We start from the raw sequence: 11,120 nt of genomic DNA on the forward strand, positions 1-11,120 counted from the left end.
GTTTTGATAGGAACTTTCTGTTATCAGTTGGCTCATTCAGTGCCACCTGTGCAGTCTCAGGATGCAGGAATCCAGGTCCTTCCATGGGCTTGCATTCCCCCACTGTGGCCTTGGCCCTGAGAAGGCCTGGGGTTCCACCACCTGCTATGGGGAATGGGCCCTGTGTGGCCCGCTCCACCTGCCTGCTGCCCTATATTAGAGCCCCAGGCTCCCTTTCTGTCACCACAGAGTACACAATGCTCCGGCTACTGACTTCGCTCCTGTGTGTGGCTCTGGGTAAGCTCCAGCCTGTATCTCTGTTCCTCGTGCTGAGCTGGTCTAGCCCCCCACCCTGGCTCCTGGGGTGACATCCAGAACCCAGGGTCCTTCTGCGTGGGGCTGGAGGGAGAGTTGGGGAAGCTATGGGTGGAACAGGTCAGCAGAAAGCTGGAAGAACCCAATGAGCTATAGTAGGAGTCCTTCAGGGAACAGTGAAGTCTCAGGGTTCAGGGCCTGGGGGATCTAGGCATAAAGCTTCTTCTCTTTAAGAAACTCTGGTTTCCTCTTCCCTTCTGGTGGAAAGACACCTCTCTTCTCTCCTCCAGCCTCAGGCTGTGGCCGATCTTTCTACAACCCTTCCAGCCGCGTGGTCAATGGTGAGGATGCTGTTCCTTACAGCTGGCCCTGGCAGGTAGGTGGAATTCCCGCTGCCCTCAGGCCCTCCCTGGGCTCCAGGCTCCCAGGTTAGCATGCATGCCACCCAGTTCCTGTCATTTCCCTCCTAACATCCACTTCCATTCCCCAAGGCCAGGGACTTTGCCAGCTCAAGATATAACTCTCGCCTGGCTGTTTGCAATTTAAGCATAGAGTCAGTTGGGCACCAGTGGCTCCCATCTGGAACCTAGTTCCTCAGAAGGCTGAGATCTGGATGACCACAATGCAACACCACCCTGGGCAGGGAAGTTCTCTAGACTCCACTTCCAAAATAGGCACCAAAAAGCAGGGCTGGCTCAAGTGGTGATGGAGTGCCAGCTGAGCAAGTATGAGGCCCTGAATTCACACCCAGTACCAGCAAGGAGAAAAAGGTACCAGGGTAGGTGATGTGGCTCTGTGGTAAAGAGCTTGCCTAGCATGTATAAGGACCTGGCTTCCATCCTCAGCACAACAAGAAAACAACAACAAAAATAAGCCTGGCCCTGGTGGCTCACACCTATAATCCCAGCTACTCAGAAGGCTGAGATCTGAGGATCATGATTCAAAGCCAGCCCTCGCAGAAGAAGTCCATGCAATTCTTGTCTCCAACCCATCAGCAGAAAGCTAGAAGTGAAGGTGTTTGCTGAAATGGTAGGGCACCGTCATGAGCAAAAAAGCCAAACAAAAGTGTAGAGGTCCCAAGTTCAAGTCTTAGTACTGACACATACCAAGAATAAAATACCAGAACAGGTCATGAGTCAGATCTGACTCATAGATTAGAATTGGCCATCCCTTGCTCTCCTGGAAACTTTGGGGAAATCAAAGCTTGTCAAGAAAAGAAGAGAGGCAGAAGACTCAGGGTGAGCGGTGCTTATGCAGCTTCAAGAAACCCTGAAAGATCTGGCATGCAGGAGAATGTAGGGAAATTGAGAAGAAGGAGTCTTGGAGAGTTCTTGAGTAAAAGAAAGTTTAGGGGGTAGAGACTGTTGAGGTCCCCAGAAAGGCCAGAAAGTCTAAGGTGGGAGAGACTTTAGCAGATCAAAATATGATCCAGCCAGGTACCAGTGGCTCACATCTATAATCCTAGCTACTCTGGAGGCTGAGATCTGAGGATCATAGTTCAAAGCCACCCTGGGCAGAAAAGTCTCCATGAGACTCTTATCTCTAATTAACCATTCAAAAACCACAAGTGGCTCTGTGGCTCAAGTGCTAGAGCACTAGCAGTGAGCACAAAGAGGCTCAGGGACAATACCCAGGCCCTGAGTTCAAGCCCAAGGACCACCATCACCAACAAAATGATCCAGAGGAAAAATGATAGGGCTCAGATGAGCAGTTGTGTGGGTGTGCACTGCTCAAGAGAGCTGCACAGTGCGGAACCTACCAGTCCACTAATGGCCACCCTTCCTGTGGGCTTGAGGCTACTCAGGCTCTGTGCTTCTTGGCCTCTAGGTCTCCCTGCAGTATGAGAAAGAAGGGGCCTTCCGTCATACCTGTGGTGGCACCCTCATCACCCCCGATTGGGTCCTGACTGCAGGACACTGTATCTCGTGAGTCGTCCCCTCTGCCCCTTCCCTGCATGAGAGCCAGGCATGGCTATGGAGAGGAGGGAGGTCAGCCCCAGGCCCACACCGACCTTGCTTCTTGCCAGGTCCTTGCTGACCTACCAGGTAGTGCTGGGTGAGTATGACCGGTCCGTGGAAGAGGGGCCTGAGCAGGTGATCCCCGTCAACCCTGATGGTCTCTTCGTGCACCCCAAGTGGAATGACAAATGTGTGTCCTGTGGGTGAGTGAGCTCCCAGGCTTGGGGCTTGGGCTCCCCAGCTCTTCCTTTGTGACTTGGGCTTGAGGGACACACCCCCAAGGGTAGAGGCAGAGCCTTAAGGACCATTGCCAGACAGGCACCAGTAGCTCATGCCTATAATCCTAACTACGCAGGAGGCTGCGATATGAGGATCCAGATTTGAAGCTAGTCTGAGAAGGAAAGTCCAATGATACACCAAAAAGACAAACGTGGAGCAGTCAGTGACTCCTTTCTTCCCTGCTCTCCCTCCCAGCAATGACATTGCTCTGGTCAAGCTCTCTCGAAGCGCTGAGCTAGGAGATAAAGTCCAGCTCGCCTGCCTCCCCCCTGCCGGTGAAATCCTACCCAATGGAGAACCCTGCTACATCAGCGGCTGGGGCCGTCTCTCCAGTAAGTGCTGCCCCTGCTAGCTGACCAGGGGGTATTGGCAGAAGGGCGGGCCCTGCGGGAGGGGGGTGCAGGGAGTCTCCCCAAGACCAGTTCTTACACTGTACCCTCACTCCCCTCCAGATATAGCCTTCTGCCCCATCCTCCTAATCACAGATAGTTGAATGGGACATCTGGGCTGGGCACTGATGACTCCCACCTGTCATCCGAGCTAACTCAGGAGGCTGAGATCTGAGGACCCCATTTCGAAGCCTAGGCAGGAGAATCTGTGAGACTCTTTTTTTTTTTTTTTTAATTTTTGGCCAGTCCTGGGCCTTGGACTCAGGGCCTGAGCACTGTCCCTGGCTTCTTCCCGCTCAAGGCTAGCACTCTGCCACTTGACCACAGCGCCGCTTCTGGCCGTTTTCTGTATATGTGGTGCTGGGGAATCGAACCTAGGGCCTCGTGTATCCGAGGCAGGCACTCTTGCCACTAGGCTATATCCCCAGCCCAGAATCTGTGAGACTCTTACCTCCACTAAATTACTAAAGAATTTGGAAGTGCAGCTATGGCTCAAATGGTAGAGGACTAGCCTTGGGCAAAAACAAAAATAAACAACAACAAAAACCTCGGAGAGCTGGGAGTGGCTTAGTGGTGGAGTGCTTGCCTAGCATTGATAAAGCCCTGAGCTCGATTCCTTACTACCACATATACAGAAAAAGCCAGAACTGGTGCTCTGGCTCCTAGCCTTGAACAAGACAATCTCAAGGGCAGTGCCCAGGCCCTGAGTTCAAGCCCCAGGACCAGCACCAAAAAAAGAAAAGAAAAAGAAAAAAAGGCATGCAAGATCATATAGTCCACAGCAGGCCAGAAAAGCAGGGATCCTAGCCTTGCACCCCATTATTCAGTGCGCTCTGTCTCCACAGCTAACGGGCCTCTCCCTGACAAGCTGCAGCAGGCGCTGCTACCCGTGGTGGACTATGCTCACTGCTCCAGGTGGGACTGGTGGGGCTTCAGTGTGAAGAAGACCATGGTCTGTGCTGGCGGCGACACTGTCTCTGGCTGCAATGTGAGTCCTCTCTCTCCTGCCCCACGGGGCGCCAGGGGCATGACCATCTGTCCACAGGTGGAGGGGCAGAGGAGGCATCTTGGCTGCTAGCCTTGTTCAGCCCTAGGCCAGTCAGGATGGAGAGGAAGCCAGCATCATCTCCAGAGGTAGAAGTGGGAGCTCCACACACCACATGCTGTGCATGTCACTGGCCTGCTCCAGTCCTCAGGCTTCTCTAGCCATAGAGTCAGGGACACTGGCCCTGTGACCTGGAAAGTCACGCCACTGTCATTCTGAAGTTATAATCAAGCATTAAAAGCATTCCTGTTGCTCAGTGCCGGTAGCTCACGCCTGTAGTCCTAGCTACTTAGGAGACTGAGATATGAGGATTGTGGGCAGGAAAGTCCATGAGACTCTTATCTCCAGAAATGGTTCTGTTGCTCAAGTAGTAGAGTCCTAGCCTTAAGCAAAGAAGCTCAGAGACAGCACTCAGGCCCTGAGTTCAAGCCCCCTGCCCAAAAAATAAATACTCTTGTTGTATGCCAGGCATGGTGGCACATGCCTGTGATGCCAGCTACTCTAGAGACAGAAGCAAGAGGATCATGAGTTCTCAGCTAACCTGATCAGACTTACCAAGACTCGGGCTGGGAATGTAGCTTAGTGGTAGAGTGCTTGATTAGCATGCATGAAGCCCTGGGTTCGATTCCTCAGTCCCACATAAACAAAAACAAGCTGGAAGTGGCACTGTGACTCAAGTGGCAGAGCACTAGCCTTGAGCAAAAAGAAGTTCAGGGACAATGCCCAGGGCCTGAGTTCAAGTCCAAGGACTGGCCAAAAAAAAAAAAGAAAAGAAAAGGTCCCAAGACTTTCTCTCAAAAGCAAACTACAAATGAAAAGGAAAGGAATGGGGCTCAAGTTGTAGAGCACCTGCCTGCCAGACATACTGGAAGCCCTAGATTCATCCCCAAGTCCTACAAAAGAATGCTTCCACTGTACTATGAGTATAAGAATAACACCAATGATTAACTGTTGTACTAAGAGTAGGAACTGCCATTCCCCGACTGCAACCTTGTTACCAGTTTTTGGCCAAGATCTTTTATCTTTTTTTTTTTTTTTTTTTTGCCAGTCCTGGGCCTTGGACTCAGGGCCTGAGCACTGTCCCTGGCTTCTTTTTGCTCAAGGCTAGCACTCTGCCACTTGAGTCACAGCGCCACTTCTGGCCATTTTCTGTATATGTGGTGCTGGGGAGTTGAACCCAGGGCTTCAAGTATACGAGGCAAGCGCTCTTGCCACTAGGCCATATCCCCAGCCCCTTATTTTATTTTGTGTGTGTGTGTGTGTGTGTGTGTGTGTGTGTGTGTGTGTGTGTGTGTGTTACTGGGGTTTGAACTCAGGGTTTGTCTCTATTGCTTGAGCCATGCTTCCTACAGTCCTTTTTTTTTTTCCCCCCTCTGGTTACTTTTGAAAGAGGATCTTGCTCCTTTCCTGGGACAGCCTGAACTCTGACCTCCTGTTTATCTTTTCCATTCTAATTGGAATAGCGGATACAGGCTCATGCCACCATGCCCAGGTTTTTCTGCTGAAATCAGGTCTCTTGAATTGGCCACAAACCACAGTCCTCCCAATCTCAGCCTCCTGTGTAGCTGGGATTACAGGCATTAGTGACTGTACCAGGCCAATATCTTATTCCATCCACACCAACTCACTCACAAGACAAGTGGCTGTTTGACCCCATCATGGATGAGCAAACTACGGGTCAAGTATGGGGTGAGTTTTATGAATTCCTCAGTTGCAGCTTGGCCCCTTTCCTCTCTGACCATTGCAGGGTGACTCTGGAGGACCCCTTAACTGCCCTGCTGGAGATGGCACCTGGCAGGTCCACGGAGTGACGAGCTTTGTGTCTGGCTTTGGCTGCAACACCCGCAAGAAGCCCACGGTGTTCACACGGGTCTCAGCCTTCAACGAGTGGATTGAGGAGGTGAGGGGAGCAGGGTGCTGGATGGCAGGGGTGGACACAGATCTAGAGGAGGGCCGGGAAGGCTCCTCGGGGATGATGGGGGAGTTCTGGGAGCATTCCTGAGGGTTTAGAGATGTTTTGTGGCCCTGAGCATAGAGAATGGGCTCTGGGTGGGTCTCTCAAGCCCTTCTGTAGTTCCTGAACTTAGCAGATGGCTAGGAGGGTCTCCTCTGGAGAAGGTCCTCCTCCTCCCCCTGCTCCTCCTCCCCCTCCTCTTCCTTCTATTTTCCTGTTGTTCCTGGGACTTGAACTCAGGGCCTGGGTGCTGTCCCTGAGCTTCTGCTCAAGGCTAGTGCTCTACAGCTTGAGCCACAGCTCCACTTCTGGCTTTTTCTGAGTAGTTTATTAGGGATAAGAGTCTCACAGACTTTTCTGCCTGGGATGGCTTTGAACTTCAATCCTCAGATCTCAGCCCCCTGAGTAGCTAGGATTCCAGGAGGGAGCCACCAGTGCCCATCAAAGCAAGTCCTTCTTGAGGAGGAGGGGAGAGGGAGAGAGAGGAGAGGGGGGAGAGAGATACAGTGCAAAGAGCTTCCTAGGGGCTGGGCAGGGTAAGGAGTTGACAATAATGTGGAAGGGTGGGGACAGCTATCACTGGGGAGAGCTCAGATCCCCTCTGAGGACAGGTGGCCTGACACATCACTGATATTTTTTCACAACCAAAGGAAAAACACTAAGTGCTGGTGGCTGACTTTTTTTTTTGGCCATTCCTGGGCCTTGGACTCAGGGCCTGAGCACTGTCCCTGGTTTCTTTTTGCTCAAGGCTAGCACTCTGCCACTTGAGCCACAGCGCCACTTCTGGCCATTTTCTATATATGTGGTGCTGGGGAATCGAACTCAGGGCTTCATGTGTAGGAGGCAAGCACTCTTGCCACTAGGCCATATTCCCAGCCCCTGGTGGCTGACATCTTAATCCTAAACACTTGGGAGTCTGAGATCTGAGGATTGTGGTTCGAAGATAGCCAGAGCAAGAAAGTCCATGAGATTCTGATCTCCAATTCATCACCAAAAAAGACAGAAGCAAAGGTGTAGCTCAAATGGTAGAGTACCAGCTTTGAGTAAAAAAGCTAGTGGACAGTGCCCAGGCCTCAAGTTCAAGCCCAGGCTGGCTTACAACCGCAATGCTCACATTCTTAGCTTAAAAGAATGATATATGATTATAGGTGTAAACTATATATGATTATAGGTGTAAACTTCTATACCTGGCTCTAATTACACTGTTACTTTCCACTCTTGCTTTTTTCCAGACCATTGCAAACAACTAGCATCAAGGCCCAGCTGGCTGTGCCAATCCCAATTCCTTCATAAATAAAGAGTTTTCAGAAAGTCCAACACTGAGTCCTCCCCTGCCGGGCTAGATTTACCTCCCCTGGTGCGAGGATGCTAAGTTTACTCCCTTATCAGTGCTCCCCTTTTCACCCTCTCCCCTGGGCACCTGACCAGCGGGTGGCCAAGGTGGAGCGAAGGGACACGGGCAAGCCTAAAGTGCACGTGGCCGAATGAGATCCCCTTTTCCTCCCTCCTTACCCACCAAGGAAGCCAGGTGCAGAAGGAAACGCTTCGGAGAGCAATCCGGTTTAATCGGGAGGGGATTACAGTAATATAATGATGATGACAAGGATTGAGCAGGAGCTGGCAATAGGCTGGCGAGTTTGTCCACCCAAGAGCAGCTCCCAAGGACCTCCCTCATAGGTTAACGTCACTTCCCATAGTACCGCCCTCTGGGCAAAGCCCTGGAAAAGGGGAGCACACGTGCTCACTGGCGCAAGGTGGGGGATGGTCTCAAAGCTATCCCTTCTGGTTCGGGACCCAGAAAGAGATAGGTGTGGCTCACTTCCACACTGCCCCAGGGCTGGGGGAAGGGGGGCGTCTCAGGAGCACTCTTATCGCCCTTCCTCCCTTAAGGCCAAGATGAATCCCCAACACTCCCCTACACTGATTTATGCCTTCTCCTCTGACATCCTCCTAAGAACGCAGACTGGAAATGCAGAGGTGACACTGGACTCCATCCTCTCAGAAGAGGATAAAAAGAAAAGAGGTCCAGAGGAATAAAGGAGCTGTTGTGGGGTGTCCAGTCAGCCTAGTTAGCTTGGGAATGAGGGATCCTAGAACACAGGACTTTCAGCATGCAAACTGAGACAGACCCAGAGAAGCGCATACAATCAGGCACATACTAGTGACATTTCAATGCAAGCATCAAACCAGTCAACTCTGCAGAAAACCCAGCTCCTTTAGCTCTGGGGAGGCTCATTGTATAGTTGGAGGGACCATATTGTTATGCCAAGTTGCGAGAAGACCACCAAGAAGGCCAGTGAGACTCAGACGTTCCGAAATGCAAAAGCAAGGCTTTATTCAGGCGGGCCGTGGCTCGGGCCTCGTCCTACACTCCGACGCAGCGGTGGTTAGGAGGAAGCCCCGAGCTGCGATTTCACAGAGCTTATAAAGGCAAAAAACAAAGTTACAGCAATCAGGTGTTCAAGCAAGATTAGGACACGAGTACAAATCTGATTGGCTCAGGGCTCGAGGCATTCCGGGGGCGGTTATGTTGTGCCAAGTTGTGAGATGACCACCAAGAAGGCCACCACCGAGACTCAGACATTCCGAAATGCAAAAGCAAGGCAAGGCTTTATTCAAGCGAGCTGCAACTCGGGCCACGTCCTACCCACCGACACAGCGGAGGCTAGGAGGAAGACTTGAGCTGCGATTACACAGGGCTTATAAAGGCAAAAAACAGTTACAGCCATCAGGTGTTCAAGCAAGCAAGATTAGGACACAGGTACAAATCTGATTGATTCAGGGCTCAAGGCATTCTGGGGGCAGTTAGAGTTAAGCATTCCCAGTGGTTAGAGTTCTAGACCAGCTGGGCCCTAATAAGCTTGTCCTGGGTTTGCTCACAGGGCCTACTTATCTCAGGTTCACGTGGTAAAGTGGGGTTTGCATGGTAAAGTGGGGTCTGACTTCAAAGTCTGGCACTTCATTTCCCCCTTTTTTTCTTTGATACCTTGGGAGCCAATCATGGCTCCATTCTGTCCATTTCAATGGCTTGCCTGTCTAGGGGATGATATAGAGATAAGGCATGGGCCAATAGGGCCCAAAGTGGTAACCAAAAACAACTCTGGTCCCTTGGTTTTAAAGGGGAGCTGATGGGTGAAGATCATCCATCTTCTGTAGCTTCTTCAGGCTGACTGAGGGGTGTTGACCTTACCTAGCCAGGAACCTATAGCCTTAGTCTACTTCACCAAGGGACTGCAGGATTACTGCAAACTGGAAATTAACTTTCAGCTATACAGGCTTACCATTAGCTGTATAGAGTTTAAGATACAAATGTCAGCAACAAAATAATACATGAACTTCTCAGCTGTGCTCTAAGGGTCGGGTGGCTATGCCCGTATTCCTGAGCAAGCCCAAAACTACCAATGCCTTCTTGCATGGGACTTTACAGGACTCCTGTGAGTTGCCAAAATAAGGGGGTCACTCTACTTTGGAGTGAGCTGCCAAAATAGCATCAACATTAGCCTGAGTAGCAAGGAAAGAAGGCGAAAAGAAAATTATAATATTCAGTCTAACTTTCTTTTCTTGAGGCGAAGGCGAAGTGGCTGAGTCGGGTGCTTGGAGACCTCCCATGTTCCACCAGAGTAGTCGTTGTCCAGGGCAAAGGGGTCAGGTCAGCTGGCCTGGCGTGGGAGCAATGAACCCAAGTGGCTATGCCGTCTACCTTGAGGGCGGTGGGAGTAGTCAGTAGCACTACGTAGGGTCCCTTCCACCGTGGTTCTAAGGATTAGGGGTTATGCCTTCAGACTAACACCCAGTCCCCTGGTCTGAATAAATGGGGGGTAGGGACAGAAGCAGAATCATATAATGCCTTAAGTTGGGGTCACATATTCTTGTGCACAAGCTGCAAATAATCGAGTTTACACAAAAATTCAGCATCATCCAAATCAGCAAGCAATTCAGTCTAAAGGCTAGGGATAATGGGAAGAGGGTACCCATACATTATTTCAAAAGGAGTAAAGCCAAGCTGATAGGGAGAACTTCTTACTCTAAGCAGAGCAAAAGGAAGGAGTGACACCCAGTCTACGCCAGTCTCTAAGGCCAATTTAGTTAAGGTCTCTTTTAGAGTCTGATTCATTCTCTCTACCTGTCCTGAACTCTGGGGTCTATAAGCACAATGCGATTTCCAATCCGTCCCCCGTACAGCGGCTATTCCCTGACTTACTTTTGAGACAAAGGCCAGTCCGATGTCCGACCCAATGGTGGATGGGAAGCCATACCTGGGTAGGACTTCTTCCAGGATCTTCTTAGCCACTACATTCACAGTCTCATGCTTTGTTAGATAGGCTTTAACCCATCCTGAAAAGGTGTCTACAAAAACCAGCAAATATTTGTAATTTCTGTGAAATCTACTTCCCAATACACGCCTGGCCTTTCCTTCGGCTGTCAGTAGCCCCCTCTCTTGGTATTCATGTCAGGTAGGCCTAAGGCAGGAGCTTCCAGAAGGCTTTTCTTGATTGCCTCAAAGGTTTTTTTTGCATCTGCTCAGTCCAGTGAAATTCTGGGAGGTTTTTGGTGGCTTCATATAGAAGCTTGGCCATCTCTGCGAACCAAGGTATCCACAGCCAGCAAAAGCCTGCTGTTCCCAGGAACTCTGTCTTGTCTGGCTGACTTAGGCACAGGGATTTTTGGCACAATCTCTTTACGTGCATCCAACAGCCAATGCTTGCCCTCTTTTAATATGAAGCCCAGATGGGTGACTTCAGGTTTACAAATTTGTGCCTTTTAACATTCTAGTTTGTAAAAGCTTTTTCCTGACTGGCTGGGGAACTGATCTCTAATGACCTAAAAAAATTACCTTTGCAGGCCTTTAACAGATCTCAATAAGGACACAATCTCAGGTCTACAAGCTTTCTTTCCTGAACAGATGTATCAGCTTAAAATTCTCACTGCCAGTCAAAGCTTTGAGTAAATGTGGGGGTTGGGATTTTAAACTATCCTCTCATTTGACAAACTTACCCTTACTAACCACTATCACAGATGACTGGCAAGTTCCTGCCCAGTAGACAGACATGGGCATTGGAAAGGCATGCTTATGAACTATTCTTCTAGGACTTCCCGGCTTTGATTAACTTTTGAAAGGCCAAACAGGAGTGACTCTAGGATCTGACACCATCTCTGCCATCCAAGCAGTGGCTTATTGCCTCTGGATGCTCCATCAATTT

At 50.4% G+C, this 11,120-nt stretch overlaps 1 protein-coding gene across 1 annotated transcript; it reads left to right on the plus strand.

The window, feature by feature from the left end:
- The first annotated feature begins 231 nt into the window (after positions 1-231).
- Positions 232-7,233, plus strand: LOC125354240 (chymotrypsin-like elastase family member 3B). Its single transcript, XM_048349845.1, has 8 exons — positions 232-276; positions 585-670; positions 2,122-2,219; positions 2,321-2,455; positions 2,727-2,863; positions 3,766-3,908; positions 5,713-5,865; positions 7,152-7,233. Exons 1-8 carry the CDS (start codon positions 237-239, stop codon positions 7,167-7,169), a joined length of 810 nt encoding a protein of 269 aa, XP_048205802.1. The 5' UTR covers positions 232-236; the 3' UTR covers positions 7,170-7,233.
- The last annotated feature ends 3,887 nt before the right edge of the window (positions 7,234-11,120 follow it).

This window comes from Perognathus longimembris, chromosome 7 (genome assembly GCF_023159225.1).
Source record: "Perognathus longimembris pacificus isolate PPM17 chromosome 7, ASM2315922v1, whole genome shotgun sequence".
NCBI lineage: Eukaryota > Metazoa > Chordata > Mammalia > Rodentia > Heteromyidae > Perognathus > Perognathus longimembris.

Excerpts from the sequence above, each read along its gene's own strand:
- LOC125354240 (XM_048349845.1), top strand. The coding sequence starts at position 237 with ATGCTCCGGCTACTGACTTCGCTCCTGTGTGTGGCTCTGG. Across the intron at positions 671-2,121 it reads CTTACAGCTGGCCCTGGCAG|GTCTCCCTGCAGTATGAGAA; the intron begins GTAGGTGGAATT and ends CTTGGCCTCTAG. Across the intron at positions 2,864-3,765 it reads CGGCTGGGGCCGTCTCTCCA|CTAACGGGCCTCTCCCTGAC; the intron begins GTAAGTGCTGCC and ends CTGTCTCCACAG.